Source organism: Mirounga leonina, unplaced genomic scaffold (assembly GCF_011800145.1).
Source record: "Mirounga leonina isolate KUSES-001 unplaced genomic scaffold, KU_Mleo_1.0 Mir_205, whole genome shotgun sequence".
Classification (NCBI taxonomy): domain Eukaryota; kingdom Metazoa; phylum Chordata; class Mammalia; order Carnivora; family Phocidae; genus Mirounga; species Mirounga leonina.
In genome coordinates, this window is record NW_023270515.1 from 60381 (window position 1) to 85260 (window position 24880).

At 41.1% G+C, this 24880-nt stretch overlaps 1 protein-coding gene across 5 annotated transcripts in view; it reads left to right on the forward strand.

Annotated features, from left to right (window-relative positions):
- KCNJ15 (potassium inwardly rectifying channel subfamily J member 15) overlaps positions 1-24250 on the forward strand; it is a 76011-nt gene extending 51761 nt beyond the window's left edge. For 4 of the 5 annotated variants that reach the window (XM_035028855.1, XM_035028860.1, XM_035028857.1 and 1 more), the window contains exons 2-3: positions 14688-14788; positions 17048-24250. In XM_035028855.1, the coding sequence (XP_034884746.1) occupies positions 17068-18195 (1128 nt within the window). In that variant the 5' untranslated portion in view covers positions 14688-14788; positions 17048-17067 and the 3' untranslated portion in view covers positions 18196-24250. Of the gene's footprint in view, positions 1-13522; positions 14582-14687; positions 14789-17047 lie in introns of those variants that run through there. The other variant, XM_035028859.1, reaches the window with a different exon arrangement.
- The last annotated feature ends 630 nt before the right edge of the window (positions 24251-24880 follow it).

The window sequence follows — 24880 nt, forward strand, 5'->3', positions numbered from 1 at the left end:
AGTGACCTTGAACTTTCTCCCATAGGTAAAGCTCCTTTCGCAACAGAGTTGTGTAAGAGAAATCAGCCTTCCTGGCCCCCACAGCTGGTGATGGCCATCCATGGGAAAGAACAAAGTCCCCGAAATCTTTTTCTATGTTCTGTGTTGTGTCATTCAGATGAGGAACTGTAGTTGCAAAATTCTGAGTGCAACCCCAAGTGTAGCTACCTCGTTGCTGGGGAGCTTGCTAGAAAGGCAAATTCTCGGACCTCAGCCCAGAACTTCTGAATCAGAATCTGTATTTTAACAGGAGACCCAGGGAATCTGTCTGCACATCAAGGTTTAATAAGCACTGGTCTAAAGCAAAGGATTGAAAAATGTACAGCCCCCCCTCCACACACAGACACACACACACACAAGGACACACACACACACACAAGGACATTTTGGGACCTAAAGGCATGATACATACACTTTTTGTCCTGTAATAATATATTATGTACATTTTAAAATATACACAACATATAAACACTGAAAAGGAGGAAGTAAAAACTCAATTTGAATACTTCTATTCCTTCCTTGCTCTTGGATTCCTGAGACACAAAATGTCAGAGACTCCTGGGGCGCCTGGGTGGCTCAGTCGTTAAGCGGCTGCCTTCGGCTCAGGTCATGATCCCGGGGTCCTGGGATCGAGCCCCGCATCGGGCTCTCTGCTCCGCGGGAAGCCTGCTCCTTCCTCTCCCACTCCCCCTGCTTGTGATCCTGCTCTCACTGTGTCTCTTTCTGTCAAATAAATAAATAAAATCTTAAAAAAAAAAAAATGTCAGAGACTCCCGTTCTAAGGAAGCAAACGGAAAGCCATTGCTGAAAGGGATCTTAGAGCCTTCTATCTATGACAGCCAGTGAGCTTGAAACCTCATGGAACATGAAACCATAGGAAGTAATTTGTTAGGCTAAATTGAATATATTGATGCCGCTCATGCTTGTCAATTACATCAGTGTGAGAAATAGAAAACCCATTTTCTCTTCAAGGCCAGATCCTGTAGGATATTCTTTGAGCTATGACTCAAAATGGAAAGTCTAAACCTTCATTTCTAGTTCGGTGATTCAAGTCAGTGGTGGATTTGTACCCCTCTCTTTTCTGAGGTGCCTAGCTTCGGACTGGCCTCCCCTCCGACCTACAACGTCAGTTCTCGTATCTTTAAACGAGCTTCATCAGTTACTAAATCCAGACAGCTGGGAGTTCGCTTGCGTGGCATCTTTGTCTGCCCTGTTCTTCCCTCAGACACGAAGAGCCTACATGTGGCAGGACTTGTGTTGGCTTTAGGGTTAAAAGATAAATTAACACTGAGCCTGGTTTAAGGAGAAACAGGGGTCGCAAACACATCACTATAGCAACTCTTAAATGTTATCGTGAGTTGGGAACAACTTACAAAAGGCAGAAGGAAGAAGCAAGAGGAACTCTCCCTGGAAGCTGAAGGGGGTGATGTTTGAGCTGGGCCTTGAGGGATGAATAGGAGGTTGCCAGACACAGGGTACAAAAAAGGAATTTGGTGTAAAGGGACCTGCCTGAGCGAAGGCATTGGGCGGGAAACCTGCTTTATCAGCACGCCTCTTGAGTGAAATGCAAACTCTTCTAACCCACTCAATTAAAGGAAGCCTTAAGCTGACATGAAATAATAACTCTGAACACTTACTGAACACTAGGTTCTTGGAGTTGTACTATCTAAACGTCTCTGAAAGTAAATTATTTCATATGGTTTGGCCACAGCAGTGTGTGGAAAGTTTCTCAGTAGGGTACAATAAGTACTTCTCATTTACAGTAAAATCTGGAATGTTTGGGAATGGTCTGTACTAGGGAAATTGAATTTTCAGATTAACTCCATAAAAATGGAAAGTGTGGTTGAAAAACCTTCCTAATTTTGTTTTCCTTTGAAGAGATAACTGCTATTAACATTTTAGAGGCATTTCAGTTTAATCTTACCTAGAAAGGGAAACACAGAGCAAATACACTGTATGTCCAGCTTCATCAAATACCTGTTTTTAATTGAACACGTTTAGCACTTTGCCATGGTTTTTAAAGACTGCACAGTATATCAGCTTATAAATATTTTATAAATTTAAAATCATTTCTACCGTATTGGCGATGCAGTATGATTTGAATGTTTCAATATTGTAACTAATGTAGAAGGCATTCTTGTACATAATCCCAATGCACACTTCTTATTAATTCTTAGACATAAAGTCACTGGGTCAAACAGTATAAATAAATAGTTTTAAACTTTGAGCATTTTGTCAATTGGCACCAGAAAAAGCTACGGCAAATGACTCTCTCAAAAGCCATATATGAAGCCATTCGCCTCTGCGTGCTTGTCAGTATGAACCATTGACATGTCTTAAAAATCTTTGATGACCTGACCAGTGAAAAGCTGTGTTCCTTGGACCCGTGGGTCCCGGGTCTCGTACTCTGCCAGGCTCCTAGGCTGCCCAAGGCTCAGACTGGGGCTGCTTCTCCCATACTCTATGTCTGGGAGAATCTCACCCACTTACATGTTTCAAATTCTATTTGCAGCCTTCAGCATTAAAGGCGGCCCTCCAGGGGCGCCTGGGTGGCTCAGTTGGTTAAGCGACTGCCTTCGGCTCAGGTCATGATCCGGGAGTCCCTGGATCGAGTCCCACATCGGGCTCCCTGCTCAGCAGGGAGTCTGCTTCTCCCTCTGACCCTCCCCCTCTCATGTACTCGCTCTCTCTCATTCTCTCTCTCTCAAATAAATAAAATCTTTAAAAAAAAAAAAAAAAAAGGCGGCCCTCCTGCCCAGCTCTCTCTTGTGAACATCAGCCCAGACCCCAGGTCTTATCTTAGACCTGTCCTTTGCATCCCCCAGAGCTCCCTCAGACCCACCCCTGGAGGGCCTAGATCCTCCTTCTGTATTGAGATTGTGTGCCAGAGTGAGCTCCACAGACATATAATATCAAAGTGTTTGAACAGCATGGGATCTGAGAACATATGAATGATTTTTAAATTCCAGTGGAAGATCCAGTGTCCTCTGCATCAGTGTTCCCTTTAACCCCCTCACCCCCATCCCATCCACCCAGGAGGGCAGGAGCCATTTTTGAGACCTCACCTGCCCCCCCCCCCACCCGTTAGAGGTGTCTATTGACTATCTGGAACAGGTAACTCAGAGCCCCTGGCTCCTCTCAGTCCACGGATGCTGTCCAGGCATCGTGACTTACAGCTTGGATTGCTGAAAGCATCAGCTAACCAGACTTCCAGCATCTATGCTTGCGTCCTGCCACTTCATTCTGCATGTTGTGTCAGAAATGATGACTTTATTTTTTTAAGATTTTATTTATTTATTGGACAGAGAGAGACACAGCAAGAGAGGGAACACAAGCAGGGGGAGTGGGAGAGGGAGAAGCAGGCTTCCCGCTGAGCAGGGAGCCCGACGCAGGACTCGTTTCCAGGACCCTGGGATCATGACCTGAGCCGAAGGCAGACGCTTAATGAGTGAGTCACCCAGGTGTCCCAGAAATGATGACTTTAAAAGCAAGTCTGATCCTCTCTTCCTTGATTGAAACCCTGAGATGCTTCTCGTTCCCCTAGGATGGGGCTGATGGTCCTCAAGGAGCCCCCCAAGCCCTGCATGGTGTGGCTTTGCTCCAAGCTCCTGCCTGACCCTGCTCTACTCCTCTACTCAGTGCCCTTCCCTACTTCCCAGAAGTAATAGCTCCGTGACTCCTGGGGCCTTTGCAAACGCCATGCATTCCTCTGCCCAGAACACCCATCTCACTCCTAACCCACCTCCTTAACCTGTCTAGTGCTCCGTATTCTTTATGTCTCCACTTTAATGCCTTCCTGGGATCCCAGACTAGGATATATTACACACCCCATGTTCTATTCTCTCATCCATTCTTGAATGTCTCCCTAATTCTTCCCACAAATACCTTTATAAATTCGTCTAATGATTTATTTAATGCCTCCCTTCCCTGCTCTACTATAAACTACACAAAAGCGAGGACCAAGCTAATCTTATTCACTGCTGGATCTCCAACACCCGGTGCAGGGCTTAGCACATAACAGGAGCTCAGTAATTTCTTGGTGTGCAAATGAACGAACAAACACTGTCAAAATGTCTTCAGAGTTTTCAGCTTTTTAATTTTTTTGAGGTGTATGTTTATAAAGGTTGCTGTTTTGGGGGCAATGGTTTTTTATTAACTTGCAAGAACTTTCTATAACCAAAATATTAACCCTCTGCTCTTATCGTTGTTAAACATAATTCTTTTTGGTAAGTCATATTTTGTATGTTTTGGTTCTTGCAAACACAAAATGATAATAGCTCTTATATAATAAGTAGCAGGAGCAGGCAGAGCATTGTTGTGCTTAATGTATTATAACCTCACACCACCCCATCATGTGTAGGAGTTCTTATTGTCCCTATTCTGCAGGTGAGAAACTGAGGCACAGAGGGGTTAGGTAAGTTGTCGAAAGTCGCACAGCTACTATTAACAGAAGGAGAACTCTGTACTCTTAACCTTTGTGATGTTTCTGAAGAAAGGCTTGTAGCTTTTTTTTTTTTTTTAAGTACAGAGGAGGTAATATTCAACCTGACTTTTAAAGTACAGATGGGAGTTAACGGCGAAGGGGGAATGAGAACCTTTAGGAAGGAATGGCGTGTACAAGACAAGGAGCTTGGAGGGCACTGAGTGCACAGGGAAAAGGCAAGTATGCACCCAGGCTACATCTGGAAGGGAACAAAGATAAAGAGGGAGCGGAGAGCCCGGGCTTAATCAAGTCTTGAGCTTTGCAGAGGTGTGCGGGACTGGTCCTGTCAGCAGTGAGGGCTGTTGGAGGATTTACAAAGGGGAGTGTCCTGGGGATAACTACTCTGTAGATGAGTAGCTTTCTTTCTTCCTGGTAAGAATGAGGAGGAAATCACGGTCAGATAAAGCTGGGTGCTACTGAAAGTATATTTGCTGTAAAAATCCAGCTTCACAATTCTGAGAAGTGCAATGTGGCAGGCTCTGAAGACAGAGGGTTGTGTGTGTATCTGAGCTATCTTTTCCTCCTTTGGTTCCACGTAAGAAGAAACTGTACCATCGCTTCCGAGTAGGGGGTATTGGGTTGTCTCCCCAGGGGTACTGTCGTTCCAGTCCCCATGCACCAGGGCATGGTCACTGCCAATGCTGGGCCATGCAGTGATGTCCTGCTGGAAAAGAATGAACTGCGGTTCTAATTGTTAGGGATCCTGGATATTCTTCTAAAAGAAACAAGGATTGCTAAAAATGTTAAGAGTGTCTATGGGGCAATCAGGCAAGGAGGATTCAAGATGTTGGCCTTATTTCTGTGACAGGATCAGAAGCACTACACTTCAGAGCCTCATTCACAACAGGGCTTAAACCCAGATCCACGGAGCCTGGAGAGATTAGCAGCAGAACTGAGGGGTGCCCATGACCGAGGCTGGGGCAGAGGGAGGAGCAGTTTGTTGTCAATCACCTCTAACTAAAATTTATACTTTTTTTTTTTTTTTTTTTACTATGAACGGGGAACACACTGCAATCCTACCAGCCGCAACTATGACTTGGACAGAGCAGGAGTCATGTTTTTCCACTTCACAATGCATTTGTTTCAGACACCTTGAAATAAGGTTTCGGTTCAGCACACCTTCAAAATACCAGCACTTATTAATTAATGCTTAAAAGAGAAGCCCAGTTTGGGTTTTTTTTAAAGGCTTTAATGAGTGCATTTTAATATTACTGGTGTCTTTTGTAATCCTCTTTAGCTTATTTTTATCTATTTAAAACCATTCTGAGAAGGCAGTCCGACCCAAGGGACCACAACACAAAAATGGTCAAGGACCGCCCCACCCACCCACCCCCCCAGCTGAAAGATTAAAAATGGGACTAGCTAGCTAGACTTTCTGACCGCTCTGGTGAGCCATGCATGAAATGGCCACACTCTCATCCCACAATGATTACATTTGTCTTTAGGGTTCCTAGTACTGGGAAAGTCTGGATGGTTGTTCTCCTAAGAATGATATCTGTACATGAAACCCTGTCTTTAAATTTTTTGACCTTCTGAGCTACTCTTGAGCATACATTTGCTCTTCCCTAAGGATGCCAGATTTAGCAAATACAAATATAGTTCTCCTTGGGACTCCTGGGTGGCTCAGTCGGTTAAGCATCTGCCTTCGGCTCAGGTCATAATCCCAGGGTCCTGGAATCGAGTCCTGCATTGGACTCCTCGCTCAGCGGGGAGCCTGCTTCTCCCTCTGTCTGCCGCTCCCCCTGCTTGTGCTCTCTCTCTGACAAATAAATAAATAAAATCTTTAAAAATATATATAGGTCTCCTTTATACTATATCTATATAGTACATATATATGGATTTTAGATAAAAACGAATAATTTTTAGCATAAGTATATATCAAATATTGCATGGGACATAGTTATACTGGAAAATTATTGTCCACCTGAAATTCAGTTTTGACTGGACATCTCATATTTTACCTAGCAACCCTAAAAACACCGAAATTGGGCTGGTAGTCCTCCAGCTAATTAACTATAGATGGCTAGAAAGTGTCTCCTTACACTGTTTACTGATGGAGACTTGTTAACCGCCAAAGGTCTCAGACTTTGAATGGGAAGGGATTTTGAAGTTTGAGATTTTCTTATTATCACTCAGGGATCATAAGCATCTATGTTTTCAACTTTGGGACCAGCAGACAAATCAGAAATATGACCAGTTCTTCAAGTAAACTGACCAAAGATCCAAGAATTTGGGTATAAACTGTGTCCCCTTGAGATACCATGATATCCACTTTCTCTATCAGAGAATGTGGTCAAAGTTTAGACCGAGAGTGAAACTGAATTTCAAAACCTTTTGACACTTGTCCCATTGTTAAATAATCCAAATTAAGCAAAAGTCCTAATTTCCTTTGTCTGAGACAAGGTTCCAATCATGATAATAATGAGTGTGGAAATCACCAAGGACAAGAATTCCACTCTTGTGTCCAGGTGAATCACACCAAAGGCCATTAATCATCAATTGACAGAGACCAACAATTCCAAATTAATTCTAAGCAGAAGAAAAAGTAGTCAGCTTGCAGCCGGAAAAAGAAACCAGCCTGCTGCAATCGGTATGTATATTTATAACGTGATACTCTTTCTATATTTCTATGCCTTTATTAGAGTAAAAATATTATAAATGTGAGGCAAAGCAAGATGTGAGGGGTTAAAGGTGTTAGAGTCAATGTCTTGGTGAGTGAGAGATTTATTAACGGGAAAATCAACCTGAAATTTCGCAAATTATGGGAAAATCAACTTGAAATTTTGCAAATTATATAATGATACACTGTAACAACACAGAGTTCTAGTCTCAAGCAACTTTTCAAGCAGGGAGATAAAGGTTAGAGAAAAAGAATGTCCTGGCTTGCTTCCCATTTTTCTCTTCTTCTTTTAATGCTCCAACTATGTTCGGTTTGAGTTTTATTAAACAGAATACACCAAATAAAATATTTGTTTCTCTACAAGCACTGTCTGCAAAAACAGACGCCTTCCGTTCCGATTTATTCCAGGTTACGGTCAGACAAACCCAAATGCTCTGCCTTTTCTTCTCCTTATCTGAAATCTGAAGGGGACAATGTTAAGCCACCTTCTCTGTGTTACATTTGAACTAATCCAGACAAGAATAGTAAGCGAGAGTCCATGAGCTAGTCAAAGAAATCTCTTCCCTGAAGAGAAAATCGGGGCCAGTGTCGTTAGGGAGGATAATGCAATACAATCCGCCTTGGGTTTTTTTTTTCCCCCTCAGACATAAATTTTCCTGTTTTACCAGTCATTCCACAACAATGCATGTCCAAGCCATGCTGTGATTAGAGGGGAGAGTATGCTTATTACCCAAGTTCTTCACATGTTGGAGCACGGAGAGATCAAGGGTGGTAAACCAAAGGAAATTTCCATTTGCTGTTCATCTGCTGCACATTCTTACTCTATAGGAAAGTTAGCTGTTATTAAGTAATAACGTTCAGCTGAAGTTGGTCACTTGTAACAACAGACAGATGTATAATGTTTTATTTAGGTTAGCCAGCTCTTTCACAAATAAAGGCCTTGAAATTAAACTGTCTTTACAAAAATATTCTGCAAATGATACCTCTGCCTTATTCCAGTGCTCAGATTCTTTGCCATGGAAAATGGAAAATGAGTCTCCTGTTGAACCTTGTGTCTGTTTAAACTTGTTTTTGCCGAGTAGAGAAAGGTTGATGTTCTACAGAATGAAAAAAATTTTAAAAAGAATCTGCATTGAGGACGAAAGGGTATAACTATGCAAACCACATTTAGAGACGGAAAAGGATTTTTTTGGTACTTATGGAATTTGAAACAATAATAATAGAATGGAAACATAGGGAGAAGGCTAAATATTTGACCACAGAGGCAAATTGGATCATCAGACGCTCACATGCAATGCAAAATGTGGGATTTGTCTTTAAAGGAGTAGTCGTTGGTTTCCAAAAGAAAGATATCGCCAACCCACCAAGCCATCACTGACAAACTCTGGCCACATAATTCTTTGGGAAGTTGGGTTCTTTTTAAGACAGGTTTTGGGCAGCACCTGCAGGGCTTCTGATTCAGTAGCTGAAGTGGGAAACTTAAGAATTGGCATTTCAAATGAGCTTCTAGGTGGTGCTGATGCTGCAATTGTTGGGGGGAATGGGTTCACCCACTTCTATGCTACTTTGTCATCAGTATCCAGTGAGATGGATAGCTCATCTCAAGATACTTTGTGAGAACAAACACAGATACCTGCCTGTCAAACGGATTAAGAAGCACAAAGCCTTGCTTCCTCCCCTAATCCTGCCACTGGCTCAATGACCTTGAACAAGTCACGCAACTTTTTGATCCTCTTTTCCCCCAGATATGAAGTGCGAATTTAGACTGGATCAGCACTCTTCAAAGTGTTCTCAAATGTTACATAAATGCCAGATAGTTCAGCAGGACTTCTCAGAAGCTGTAGTATACAGTCATGAGGCATCAGTCTCCAGTGGGTGCAGACCATGAGCTGTTTGGATGTTTGGTAGGCAAATCTTCCCAAAATTATCTGAGTACAAATCCCTTTATTTGTGGAATGCCTGCACCATACACTTGGGGGAAAACTTAAGAAAGGACAGCTAAGACCCTTCAGCTCCCGCTCACTCAGCCATAGAGTCCAAGTTCACTCTTTAGGCCTCCGACGTTCTTGGCCAGTGAACCCTGAAATCCACTCCAGGATGATACCCACTATCCAATGAAGAAACTTTTGGGCAATTTTCAACCAATTGCTTTCCTTTTCCCCTAAATGTCTCATTTTTCCCCACAATATTGTACTTAAATTTCTATCCCCTAGGACACTTCTGGCAATTGAAAACTCTACCGGACATCTACTGTACTTATATATTTAAACCCACTGACTTTCTCTTCTTTCTTACACCAAAGGGCCCATTCCTTTGTTTGAAAGTAGTGAGACTAAACTTTGAGATTTATGATTTATGTGCTTGTGAATTTCCTATGTGTTTTTATAATTCATTAAGTGGTGCATAATGCAGATCATGCTCTCAAAGTGTGGTCTCAATACGAGCAGAGTCAGCATCACCTGGGAACTCATTAGAAATGCAGATTCTCAGGCTCCCCTCCAGACCTACTGAATCAGAAACTCTGGGTGGGACCGAGCCATGTTTCAAGACCTCTGGGTGATTCTGGTGGCCGCTGAAGTTAGAGAAGCCATGGTTTAGAGATGAGAGACATGGAGTACAGGCTCAAGCAAACCTTGTGCTGTATCATAGTTTCCTAACCTGGAATCCTCAAACAATAGCAGTACCTCTTTCAGAATTGATGTGAGAATTAAATTAATATATGGCACCTCTATAAGGTCTGGCATGGTATCAACAATAAATCAAATATAACTATTTATTCTGCAATGGATACTAACATGTAGTGAGCAGGAACTTACCTTATGCTGCATCAAAGTTCATCATGAGTAGAGATCTCTTTGTGAGTTGAATTTGACGACCAAGGGGCACAGTGGCTAGATAGAAACTCAGCTATAGAGACAGATAGATCTGACTTGCCAACAAGGTCCTCCATGGATTAACTCTATGAACATGTGTGAATTATCTCATCTCTCTAAGCTTCGTTTCCTCATTTAGAAAATTGAGAAAATACTTTCTTCACAAGGTAAAAAGAAGGATTAAATACCATATTGTATGTTGCTTTGGAAAGTTCCTGTTCCCTTTTAAGTATCCCCTACCCAAATGAAAGCTGTCAGTGATATAATGATAACGTGTGGCTCTCATCACCTTAACTAAGGGCTTCTTGTTCAACAGAATATTAGAGTGATAGCATCTAAGGCCCTTTTATCGCCCTGAAAAGTTGTCTTGTCAAGATAAACTTAAATGTTGATTTAGACGCAATTTAACGAGAATTTATTCGCCTTTCCTATGTTGTCCTTAGAGGTCAAGCAAGTCTTTCTTCCTACTTGAATCTTGTTAGATTTGGGTTTCTTTTTCTATTCTATGTTTAGTCATAGACCGACATTCAGAGTTTACATTAGGATATTTCAAGACTTTCCATATTTCCTTTAAATACTGTATCTTTTAGGTCAGGCATATAATCCTAAGACACAAAAACATGTAGTAAGAGTGTCCCTGTGGTCAGGCTTTCACTAGATTTTGCCTCAGTAACAATCACTTCCAAGAATCCAGTGGCTTAAGCAACCAGAGTTTTTTGTCACTTGTGTTGCAAGTCAGCTTTGGCTTAGCTGTAGCTGGGCTGCAGGTGCCCCCCTCTCCCCATTCCCTAGAAGGAGGAACAGCCCATCTGAGACCCACCTGAGACCCTGCCATGAGTCTGATGCCTCTGTTCAGGCGTGGTGTGAGTCACTGCAGCTCACACCCCATTGGCCAACACAGTCATGTGACTACATCTGACACAAAAGGATGAAAACAGATTCTCCACCCCCATCCCTAGGGACAGGCCCAAGGAAGGATTCCTTATAGACGGACCCAGCAGAGAAGAGCAGCAAATAACTGGAAGCCACAATCAGCTATAACAACCAAAAATGACCTAGCTTTGTCAGTTAGGATCCAACTTCTTATCCTCAAAACACAGAGCAAGATAGAGGAAACTCAGTTGCAAATTTCCCATCATCTCCACTGGTGCTTCCCCTTCAGATCATTAGGATTCTTATGGACAAGAAGGACCAATTCGACAGCTTCCCAGAAGCTGTCATTCTTCCCAGCCATCCTCAGTCCTCAATGGCCTGATGGGAAAAATGGGTTTGCAGAAGGAAAAAGTCATTTCCCCGACAGATAAGAACCATAGAGGCACCCTTTGGAATCTGCTGAGAGTCAGCTTTGTCCACCTTCTTTTTCGGTAGACATGCCCATTTCTGAGGTCACCTTGACAAAATCAACCATGTCCTCAGCCGACATGGATGGAATTGACGACTTCATAAAGAACAGTCAGACCAGCCACTGAAGCGAGTCATAGACTACTTTGAAGAGCAGGGAAGAGTATGGCATGAGGCCAGAGCCAAAGGTCCCAGCACATGTGTTTGTGTGGCCACAGACACAGGATCCAAAGAAAGGACAGCCAAGCCTCACTGATTTTATTTTCAATTATTTTTAAACCTTTTGAGTTCAGTGAACCCCAAGTACATTCTTGTCGAGCATTTCTTTTTCTACTTACTAGTTAAACCCATGGTTCCTTAATGTGAAATTTAATCCAGGTATTTTGGATTCATAGCTAAGAGATCATGCAAAAACTGTTTTGTTAGAAATACTTGATGTCCAAGGAAGCTTTTTAAGCAACTTTTCCTACAAACAGGAAACTGTTTTGATAGAGCTTTAAAGTCAGATACCCTCAAATTGCAATTTTCATCTGGAAATCCAAAGTTATAGTTTGATTTGGATTTCATTATTTCATGCCTCCCCACCCCCTTTGAAGGTACATGAAATAACTTCACTTGAGCTTTGGCTGAGGAACTCTGCTGCCTCCTATTTTGTTATTAGCTATTTTTCTGTAGATGAAAGTTAGTTATTTTTCTGCCCACCAGGGAACACAGAATGAAGTTTTTATCATGATGGGCAAATTGGAAAACTCCCAAAATTTGACTCAACAGAGCACTAAGGTTTTAGAAGGAATCTGTTGTACTAACTAGGAGGGGGAAAAAATCATTCTTTAATGCTTTAAAAAATCAGTACTTATCATTGGCCCACTAGGTAGTTGGCATTCATCTATGAGGATGGTGGAGATAGGACATTTCTGAAAACGAACAACCAGACGTTTTCAGTACCTGTGTGCAACAGTGTTATTTTAGAATGTTCAGGGAAAATGAGGGGATAAGGGTCTTCATCAAGAAGGGAAAAGCTATTGATATCATTTGAACTGTATATCATAGTGTGGTAGCTAGATGACATAGTGTGGTAGTTAGATCTGTGAGCTGTTAGATGTGCAAATTCTTGGGCTCCGTCCCAAACCTACTGATATCAGAAACTCTGACCTTTCCAGGTGATTCTGATGCAGCTAAAACTCGAGCACCTTTGTCAAGGGGGCAGAGAGGGTAGGCATGGGAGCTTCACAGGGGCACTGTGCAGCTGTTGGGAACTTGGGTGAGTTGCTTAACCTCTTTGTGCCTGTTTCCTCCTCATGGGGATAATGATGGCACTTCCTTCATGGAGTTGGTATGAGGGTTAATTAAGTTCATGTATGGAAGGTATGAGAACAATGATTACAGTGCTGTAGTGTTAACTATTTAGGATGATGATGATGATGATTATAACTTATCTGAATCTTTATTATTGTCGTTGTTATTATTTATCTGCATCTTTCCCACATTGGACAACTTCTGACTCTATTCTGACTCTATTCATGCTTATTATTTGCATGCATATTTCTTCTAATTGGTCAGTGGCTTTCTGGTCATTTATAGATTGATTTCTCTGGTCATTTATAGATAGGACAGGGTGTTCCGGCTCAGTGCAGCTGATTTCTTTGATCATCCATTCTCCTAAAACCCTCTTTCTTTGACAGAATTTTGTCCTCTCTGAGGAAATGATGGGAACTCCCTTTCATTTTTCCATTCTCATTGTTTTGTCCCCAAGACTGGATGTGTAGTTCTTCATATAGCTAAATACCTTTTTCAGTGTGCTTACTCTTTAGTTCTGCTTCAAAAATATGTTTTTCTTTCTTTTATATTCAGAAAACAAATGCTCCACAGCATACGCAAAATGACTTCATTCCATGTGTGTGTTATTGGCTTGAAGTAGGAGAGGAATGTTGACCTCTCCATTCAGTAGTTTCAAGGACTTCACCTCAATAAAGATATCACCGTTCTAAGATTACAATCCCAACCCACGGGCTGGAATAAAACCAGAGAAATAAATACAATTTCCAGAGACTAAAGAAAACGATAATGGTTTGTAGGGAATATTGCTTATTCGTGGGATTAGGAGAGGGGAATTTAGAGAATATCTTTCAATCCTGTTTCCCAACTTAGCTTTTGGAAGCTGCTCTTATTTCTTAACATTTTAGAAGTGAAGCCAGGTAGATTGCAGAATCACTAAAGAAAAAAAATCTAAGGTAGTGACATAAAATTATATGAAATGAGTGTGTATAAACAATGAAGTAGACTTCACGAAGAAAGTCTGCTGCAGAATACAATACCGTATATTCAGAGCATATGATGAAGGGTAATGATAAAGCATATAGGTAAGATTGATGGGTACAAAGAAGGAGATGCTGGATCTTCACAGATGATGATTACAGTGATAATAAATGTAGATGCAAATGGATAAGAGATCGTTTGCCAAACACTGCAAACACACTGGGGGAATCAAGTGTGCGAGAGGCTATCCAGGTTGATAACGGGGATTATTGGCATGATCAGAGAGTACTTATTGTAACTATTTACAGTAACTGGTGGATCAGAAAGGAAGTGTGAAGGGTATGTATACACCTGGGTGTAAGACAGACAAAAATGTGGAGAGATCTACAGATACATATCTTAGGAAGAAGAACTCCAGAAAAGTAGGAGGCGAAAGAGCCTTTTGAATTTAGAACAGATTATGTTAAGCTTTGGAGGCTAAAGAGGCATTTGTGGTGTACTGACAAGAACTCCATTCTAGCTTTTAAAGACTTTGGACATTTTTCTTTCTGCCGTGAACCATCTTTGTGATGCAGACCAGTCAACCTCCAGATCTATCTGTTTGTTTGAAAAATGTGTGTCAGATGCCTCGGCTTTGACAATATTTTCAGCTCTGATGTTCTGTGACTCAACAGTAATAATGCATTTCCACAGGCGGTAAAAATATTCTAGACTCTTCCCTTCCAATGCTCACTGTTTACTTCCTCTGCACTTCCCCTTCCTGCCTCCCTGTTTGCTGGTCAGTTGATAGTGGGCCTCAGGGGGGGTGAGTTAACCCACTCTTTCCAGGGTGTTTTAGTATTGAGCTCCCTCCAGAGGGTGGGAATTCTATAGGGAGGACAGTCGTTGGGGCTTCAATTTAATTCTTAAAACATTCCTTGAGCCTTTGGTCTATTCTGGGCACCATGCCAGATGATCAGGGATTGTAAGGTGAATGTTAGGGCTCTAGCCCTGGGGGGAACAGTTAAGGGTCGGTTTCACTGGGTCAGTCTCTTTGTAAACACCTGTGAACTCCACGCGTCCCTCTTTCTTTCAGGCAGAAGCAGAATCCCATGGTAGCCAGGTGGGTGAAGGGGAGCGAGGACGTCCCACCTGCCTTGAAGAAGACGCCTTCTGACCTGCTGAGGGAGTGACCAGGTAGTAAACAGTCTGAGGGCACAGGGTGTTGAGAGGGAGGGAAAAGGTGTTTACTCTTTGAGTGTGGTCCACCAGCCACTCTTTTCCACAATGAGATGCTAAAACCGAGACCCCCACCCCCGAGGCTCTAGGTCTTGTTCCCCCTTTAAGACCACCAATCTTGAGTGGCTATTGGTGTCCTAATCTCCAACACTAGATGTGCAGAAATGTAACAAAAGAGCTTTTAGCAGAAAGAGGGAAAGGATCCAGCTCATCCCAAAGGCTGGCCCATTGCCCCTTTTAAAGAGAGGTTAAAACAGAAGCTTCATGGCATTGCCTTCATGCAAACAGGGCCAAGTTTTCCAGAATCTGGCAGCCAGCTGAACTTGGAGCTTCGCTCATGCCCGCAGGACACTTGTATGTCACTCACACTGGAAAACTTAAGCCTCTGTTTTTATTTCAGTGGATTGAATGGCATGCACTTTCCTCTAGCAGTTTCTCTCTCTCTTTCTTTTTAAAGTGCATGTGTTTACTTGTACATAAGCTGCATTTGTTTTTGGCAGTGCTCGTGATCTGAGCTTGACTAGGTGTTTGGGCATGGTGGCATGGCGTTTGGTTCCCAATCCTTCGTGGTGGTCACTTTCCTCTTGGTTACTGAGAAATGCTGCTGAGGAGCTGATAAAGCCTATGCTCATCAGTTATATCCTATATTTTTCTTCTAAATTGGTCTCCAAATAAGTGGAATAGGCTTCAACAAGAAAAATAAATTCTCAGTAGCTTAGGGTCCTTCTTTGCAATGAAAATGAAAAAGTAACTTTCCTTTCCAAGAAGAAAAAAAATCTTTTCAAGGGCAATTCAGTAAATGACATGCTCTTAATATAACAGGAAAATTAAAAAGCACAACAACTCCCTGCATCCTCAACAAGTGTTAGCCTCTGATGGATGGTTTCAGTTTCCTTGAAAAGGTTTGCCCAGAAGATTGCTTCCAAAACTTCTATTGAGATAATGCTGCTCTAACAGCAAAGGTTATTGCATGAATCACAGACCACTGTATCCAGTTCCTTTTGAAAGAAGGGATTTTTCCTTTATCCTTAAAATACCAATGAGGTGGAAAAACAAAAAAACATGCGAACCAGGAAGAGTTACCCTGTAATCACTCACATTATCTTTTTCAAGGAATGTAGGGTGACTGATTTCAGTCACCAGGCAGGTAGTATAAGATGCTGTATGGCCTCACACCCAGCTTGTTCCTGTCTGTTGATGCAGAGGGGAATGTTCCCTGGGACTTAGCATGGAAGTCCAGCTTCTAAGTGGGTCTGTTCTGCCACAGTGTCGGATGCCTATACCTACCTACTTGTTTTTAGCTTTTTTCAAGAGATTCCCATGTTGGTTCTAGTCAGTTCTAAAGGAGTAAAGCAGAAATTTTGTGACATACCTAAATGTCATACCTAATATGACATTTTGATAAGCAGCATATCAACCAACTACTAATAAAGCGTAATTATTCACTATGTGTTTGTTGTTCGTTGGTTGATAAGTTAGTCCTTTCCAATGTCATCAAGAACTAAGAGAGGTCATGGATTCTAAATTATTCATTGGATTGGGGGGAGAATGAATTCTGTTGCAGAGAACGCCACACAAAAGGGTAAGTTTTTAAAAGTTTTATTAATATTACCGAAGTTTTTAAGATATGTATTAATATTATCTATTGCTATATCAAAACTATCTTATAGATGGTCCATTTTAGTTATATCAGTACTGACCCTATGCTCAGTCAAATTATGTTTAAATTTTGTAGAATTGGAAATCTGTGCTAGTTGACTATACATAAATATTCATAATACTCAGTGGGGTAGATGCATGTGAATGTGATTTCGTGAGAAGATTGGCATCATTTTTTGAGCATAAGGCTTTGTTTTGGCACTTCCTAGCTATTATCTCATTTAACCATCACAAAAACCTGAGGAGTAAGTTGTATTCCCATTTTATAGATTAGGGAGCTGAGATCCAGAGAAGTTAAATAGTTTGCCCCAGGTCACACAGCAAATAAATTGGACAGTTGGCCTTTAGCCCAGGTTTGCTTGTCTCCAGAGCCCATGCTCCTCACTCCACCCTACTGTCTTCTTCAGACTAGTAGACTAGTCTTGCCTTCCAAATTCTCCTTTCTGATATACGTCTATATGCATGCCTACGTACTTCACATGGGTATCCTATTTCTGTTTTCTGGATGTTCTACTACATGTGACAGTAATGGAATGTCTTTCTTTGCCATTTCCTTAGGTGATTTCAACAGCCTGACAATGGACGCCATTCACATCAGCATGTCCAGTGGTCCCGGGGTGAGGCACACTGCAGGAGCTGGACCCAAAACCAACAGACCCCGAGTCATGTCCAAGAGTGGGCACAGCAACGTGAGAATTGACAAAGTGGATGGCATATACCTGCTCTACCTTCAAGACTTGTGGACGACTGTCATTGACATGAAGTGGAGATACAAGCTTACCCTGTTTGCAGCCACATTTGTGATGACCTGGTTCCTTTTTGGAGTGATCTACTATGCCATTGCATTTATTCATGGGGATTTAGAACCAAGGGAGGATGTTTCGAATCACACTCCCTGCATCATGAAAGTGGACTCTCTCACTGGAGCATTTCTCTTTTCCCTGGAATCCCAGACAACCATTGGCTATGGAGTCCGTTCCATCACGGAGGAATGCCCTCATGCCATTTTCCTCTTGGTTGCTCAGTTGGTCATCACAACCTTGATTGAGATCTTCATCACGGGCACCTTTCTGGCCAAGATTGCCAGACCCAAAAAGCGGGCAGAGACCATCAAGTTCAGCCACTGCGCGGTCATCACCAAGCAGAACGGGAAGTTGTGCTTGGTGATTCAGGTGGCCAACATGAGGAAGAGCCTCCTGATTCAGTGCCAGCTCTCTGGTAAACTCCTCCAGACCCACGTCACTAAAGAGGGGGAGCAGATTCTGCTCAACCAAGCCACCGTCAAATTCCACGTGGACTCCTCTTCGGAGAGCCCCTTCCTCATTTTGCCCATGACATTCTACCACGTACTGGATGAGACGAGCCCCCTGAGAGATCTCACACCCCAAAACCTGAAGGAGAAGGAGTTTGAACTCGTGGTCCTCCTCAATGCCACCGTAGAATCCACCAGTGCAGTCTGCCAGAGCCGCACATCTTATATTCCAGAGGAGATCTACTGGGGCTTTGAGTTTGTGCCTGTGGTTTCTCTCTCAAAAAATGGAAAATATGTGGCTGATTTCAGTCAGTTTGAACAGATCCGAAAGAGCCCAGATTGCACCTTTTACTGTGCAGATTCTGAGAAGCAGAAACTTGAGGAGAAGTACAGGCAGGAGGATCAGAGGGAAAGGGAACTGAGAACTCTTTTGTTACAACAGAGCAACGTCTGATGGCAGTGGTCACCCCCGGTTTAACTCTGTGAGCTGTTTCCACATCTGAGCTCCCTTCAAATGCAAAGGTCACTGTGAAAATGAAAATGTGTGGATTCATTCTAAAAAACTATACAGACATACAAAATCCATTTTTCTTTCCTTTGATCTGGCACCTAAGCAAACATTTCCACATTTGAGAAGGTTCCTCTTTAAAATGCTTTGTCTGAAGCAAACTCTTAAAATTCCTGTTTTCTAAAATGGGGCTATATTTCCAAAACCGTGGTGTAGGACAATTGAAATAATGTTGTGCTGGGTGGACAGACATTTAGCAATGCTGGTGTTGAAAGGAAATGTATTTCTAGACAGGATAGCAGCTATAACTTAAGGTATTTATTCAAAACAAGTATCAAAGATGTTGTGGCCGAGAGTTGAAATGTGGTTCAGTATTCCTTTATGCCATTGCTTTACAACACCCTCTTTTCGAGCAGAGAAAATGTTATCTTTATTGGAAGCTATCTGGCAAGTCAAGGGGACTCTGTACTCACAAAAATAATAATCCCATTCTTACTTGTTTTCATCAGATTTAATTGTACAGAGTGAAATTGAACAAATCAGGAGTTAACAGTTGTGAAAACATACACGAATAGAGTTGACTCTTTTGTTCACAGTAATTTTTTTGTTGTTGGAATGTACTAGCCATTTTTTTATTCAAAATGTAGCTCACAAACCGGCATCAGCACCATCTGGGAGCTTATTAGCAAGATAGACTCTCAGGCCCCACCCAGACTTAGAGAAACCAGAGTCTGTAACTTCACAAGACCTCCAAGTCATTTCAGACAAATGAAAGTCTGAAAAATGTCCACTCAAGAAAGTGTTCAAGGGAACTTTCTGAAGCCACAGCACCCTCAGGGTCCCAAACCCACATGACCTCCAGACCTGTCCTTCTTTCTTCAGCTTATTATTATGGGCCAATATTCTTGTCAGCCACTGCATTCCTTGTCTATTAAAATACCTTGTTTGCCAAGGAACTGCCACTGATATCCCAAGATTGAAAAACGTTGCTTGAGGGTAACAGTTGTCTCACTCATGCTAAGCACATGCTTGTTGACTATCGTTAGCACAAAAGAAAAATGACACCGCATTAAAATCAGAAATTTGCTCAGATGTTGAAGTCCACAAGGTTGGATGGGGCCATGAGGAACAAGAAGACCTGAGGATAATGAATTCATATACAGATGACTCCTTGAAGCATGGCTGAAATTTGATAATCTGATGATATGTAAAGAATGCCCTTAGTATTTAAATAAATCTCATGCAACCGAGTAGTATGGGGTAACAGTTTGCTCTTGGCAGAACTTAGGGGCCAGGAGCCACATTTTGGGAGGCAAAGAATATACATGGGCGGGGATTGGCTGAATGTGCAAAAGGTGAATTCTCATTTCATTCAAACCAGGACAGACTTGTGTATTCACTCAAGAAGAATGGGACTGTAGGTGGGTAGGCATTGCATGGGCGTACACGTGAACCCACATACATGTACACACAGCCATTTCTATACAGGATTCTATACATTTCTATACAGGAACCCACATACACACACACAGGCAGGCACATCCTGGCTTTTCGAGCATAATTGTGGAAGTTGAAAGATGTTTGCAATTAAGACAGCAAGTCGTCAACAAATGCGCTCACATATGTTTTATTCTATAAAAATGGGGACACTGGGGCTCAGAGAAAAAGGGGAAATTAATCTGGATTCGGGTTAGCAGTGAAATGATGCTATGGATTACAGAAAATGTAGTCATATCTTTATGCTACCACATTTTCAAATGTCCTTCCATAGAAGAGAAGATGTAGCTGAAACCTCTGACCTGGAGCCAAATACCTAACACAGATGTAAGAATAACAGGGGTAAAGTTAGTTCTAGAAGTTTAAGGGGCAATTTCAATGCACAAGAGGCTTTTTCTTTTATTATTCAGGCATTTTTTTCTCTCTGTTGATAATTTAATGGCAGATTGTTTTAATTTCTTAAAGAAATTACGTTAGTTTAGTTAGACACGAGCTCTTTTAGTTATTATATGTGGTTTTTTATTGTCTATTGTGCTATAATCAACAGGAAAATAATGCCATGGGCATGTTTACAGGTTTTCTGTTGCACTATTAAATTCTTTACACAGGATTTACATCAGTGCTAATTTGAATGTGATCAAGATTAGGAATCTTGCATGCTTACATTGTATTTGGTACACTGATGTAGTGTGAGATGGAGAAATCTTCTGTTTATTCATTTAGCATTTCTATTGCAGCCAAATCTGGAGGACTTGATCATTTGATCTTTTGCACTATACACAAAACAAATATGCCGTATCTTAAAAGCCAATACTTGTACAAGTCAATAAGCCATACTGTAATATAATATTCTGTAAATAGTTCTAAACTTGCATCTGGTTTGAAAGTAGCATTTCCTTACTTATTATGACTTTGTACACAATACTCTGGTGTTAACATACTAACAAAAGAGGTTAGGTGGCAGGCTTATTTGATTAAATCTGGATAGTCTTTTGATGGAAACGGATTCACGCTCAACACCTAACTAAGAAATAATCAAACTAATGGAATGTTGCTGACCCAAAAAGGCTTTTGCATTTTGAAACATTTCCAACGCATCAGGCCTTCTCAGTGAGACCATTCAAAAATGTCATGTTCCGTTTTAAAAACCACAAAGCAAATAGCAGTATATCAGTGTAATCGCAAGCTGTGTCTTATTTCAGTAAGAAAATATATTGTACGTGCATGGTACCTGGTAGTCAATGGTCCCAGACAGCATAGCCAAGATTCACTCATTGATCCTCCCTAGGAGCCAACTTTGGAGTTGGGGTGGAGTCGCACATTGGTTCCTTTCTCATGAGGGGGGATATTACAGCACCAGACGAGACTCCAGAAATGTGAAATAACTGGCTAAAAGTGAAAAAATGCCATGAACAAGTGGACCAGGTTTTGAGGTGACTTTAAATAACGATTCATTTTTCTTTGAATTGAATTTTCTATCTTAATTGATGGTGATTTTGATACAATTAAATGTAAATTAAAATCTATAAATAAGTGACACTTCTACTCCTGTATGATTCTTTCTCTCTTCCTTGGATCCTCAGCACTCATATCATCTGGAGAAAGAAGGAAAGATAGACAAAAAGCAAAGAAGGCCCTAAGCTTTCGCAGTGGTAGCTCAGTAAAGGATCATCTTCACCTTCGGGTTTGGTTCTGTATTTTGTCACTGTAGTCAAAGGGTCAGACATTTGACCGTGTGGCATCGTGAAGACTGCTAGTCTCTCAATCTTGGCTTTTCATTCTTGCTAGACTTTTCTTTGCCTGCTAAACATTTGAAGCAAGTAATTTTGAATGCAGGTTGTTTTATCAAAGCTTGCTGGGATGGTATTTTTTAAATGAAATGTTAGTATTTCAAGTCCCGATTTCCATGTTCTGTGGTGTGCACTTGAATTCCAGCATTTGACTCTGGATAGGTCCAAGATGCACTTAGTTTTCTTCCTCTGGGAGGACACACTTGAATGTCTAAATTTTAAAATTTCACTCCTAATTGATTAACTACCTACATTTAACCCTCTATGAACTTCAGTTTATCTTTCATCAGAATGGGCTGCTCACCCCTCCTTGGGTCTGTGGACAGTATTTTCTTAGCCTTTAAGAAACACTGATGGCCTAAGTCCAACTTTTTCCCCGAAGTTTTCTGCTAAATACTTAATGAAAAAGAAACAGGAGGCAGAAATAAGGCTTCAGCCAGTTCATCTCATCTTCATCTTCTGTCAGTTCTGCTGAGCTCAATTTCCTTTCTATTTAACACGTGCTTCACTGGCTCTTCTTCATCTTTGTTATATACTTTATTAAGTCAAATTATCCTGTGGGTTAAAAAGAGTTAACACAGATTAGTAATTTGGGGATATTTAGGTGGCCAAAATTTGGGGACAGGGATTTTTATTTTTCAGTTGGTATGTTGCTGGTGTATAAGAAATAGAAAACCAAGAGACAGCTGGTAATTGCAGTTGATAGTTAATTCCTAATTAAATTACAATAATTGATTGTGGAAGTCAAAGGACATAATTGACATAGGAGTTCAAAAGCCAAACATGTCATATGTGTAGGTAAATCCATATAACTCTGAATAGTAATGATAATAACAGAGTGAAGAATGCCAGGCATGCTGTGTCTACAGGATATGTCTCATATTTAATGATTTTTGTCCTTCATCCTGTATGGACTTTATTAAGATGTCATAAATATTCTGTATTCATTTTCCCCCCCAAAATTTACAAAATTGCACAGCCAATTAGAAAACTATTTCAAATTTAATGTCTCGTATTTTTATTTGCTAAATCTGACAGCCCTGCAGAGAGTACTCACTTAATCCCAAGCTATGCCCATCTCTAGAAGAGCAACAAACAAATGTCCCTTCATTTGGAAGCAGCAGGTCTCATACAACTGGCAGTAAAGAAAGGGAGTATTCCAGAAGGATATTTCCCTGGTTTGCCCCATTAGTAAAAGTAAATTTCAGGAAAACCCGGAGGGCCCCTGATACATTCTGTGCAGTGCAAAACGGCGTGTCCTTCGAAGCTGTCTATCAAGGAAAGGCCTAGAATGATGGGTTCAAAGTCCTCTGCCACATGGCATACAGGAATCCTGGTTCCCAATCCCCACGAGAGAATCAGGCCGATGGTTAGGGTGGATTCCCAATGAAAGCCAAAGATGGAGAAGTCAACCGAAGAGTCCATCACCAAGCTTTTGCTTAGCAGCTCCCACTTCATGATGGTGTACTTCACTTCACCGGGGGCTTATCTTCACTCAAGGCCAAACCATATCTAGTATCCAGGCATTCCCACCCCTTGAAGATACCCAATTACACCCCTCAAAAATATTCAAGTAAAGGTAGAACCCACTCAAAATTAGACTAAAAGGAAGCTACCACAATTGATTATAGAGTACCTATTCCCTAAAATAATAACAACAATAACAATAATAATAATATAATAAATCAGAAGTCGTTGACTCTAAGCTTATCATTACTGTTATTGTTATTATTGCAAATGTCCTTAATATTATGGAAAAAATAAAAAGCTTCCAAGAAGGTGATTGGAGGGGAATTCAAAGGAATGATTTTTTTTCATTCACTGTAATTTAACTATATTCTTTCATCTGCAATCAAATCTTAAGATTAAGGATGTTGTATTAAATCAAATCATTACAGGAAGTATGACTATATCAGGGGCTTTTTACAAAAACAAACTTCCAGATCACCAGAGGAAGCTGTGTTTGTGTACTGACAGAGTATTAAATAGCAAGCAGGACAGGAAGGCAGGATAACAGCCAACTTGGATCTATTTTGGAAGAATCATTTCTGTAGGGTGTCATGGAATTGTAAGTTACAAAAAGTATGCTTTGGTAAACAGACATCTCCATTCCAAAAGGACCCACTCCAAAATACCATTTAATCAAATTCACAAGAATGTTATGGAGATCAAAATTCCAAATAACATGCAGATTTTACAAGCTAACAGTCCCACTACTTATAAACCCTGGCAGTATGTGCATAGCAAAATCTTGATTACGCCTCAGTCTCTTGCTACATATAGCACTATTCTGATTGCTATACTGTGCCACAAGATGAGTGTCCCTGCTTCTTTCTGACTTTTGAACAGGTTTTATGCTTGGATTTGCCTAAGCAGAATCATGACTTGCATTTCTCAATATTGAGTTACTATTGGTGGATGTTAGAAATCTCACACTAACAAATACGTATACTATGTCACCACCAAGCCCAATCAGACTATGACCAATCAGCTTGAAATATGTACTTTCGGGCGCCTGGGTGGCTCAGATGGTTAAGCGTCTGCCTTCGGCTCAGGTCATGATCTCAGGGTCCTGGGATCGAGTCCCGCATCGGGTTCCCTGCTCCTTGGGAGCCTGCTTCTCCCTCTGCCTCTCTCTCTGTCTCTCATGAATAAATAAATAAAATTAAAAAAAAAGAAATATGTACTTTCGTGTTCTACAAACCTGCACCTCTATTCGTCAAGGCATTTCTTGTTTGCATAGGTATCTCCTCCTTTTCCTATTTATATATGGAATCCATCTAGTCTGCGAAACAATAGCAAATACAATAAAGCTCATTTTACAGTCCTGAGTTTCTTTTTATTTCATTGGAATGGTAATGGTGTCACAGTGGCATTCTTGTAGAGAGGGATCAGAGCTCAGAAGCTGTTTCCAATGACAGCAACTACAATAATTTGGGGCTGAGTAGGTCCTAAAACCTTGTGAAGATGGGATTATCTGTCAGAGCCTGAAAGAATGTATTTTTCCTTCCATTTTAATCAAAGAAAAGGAAATGAGACCCTGTCTCATCTCTTTCTTTTTCCTTAACGCTCTAGCAATCATTTCATTTTCGTCACTGATTAAGGATAGAGTAACTATTCAACAACATCCTTTCGGCACCTCATCCCTTACCAAAGTCCCTCGTGTTCCATTGCTCTTTTACTTTGATGGATTTAAAGAAAGAAAACACATGGTGACGTAACCCTTAAAGGCATCAGTCTGGGTGTAACTATGGAACAACACAACTATTATTTATTTATTTTTTTTTAATCATTTTATTTTTTTATTTTTTATTCTTATGTTAATCCCCATACATTACATCATT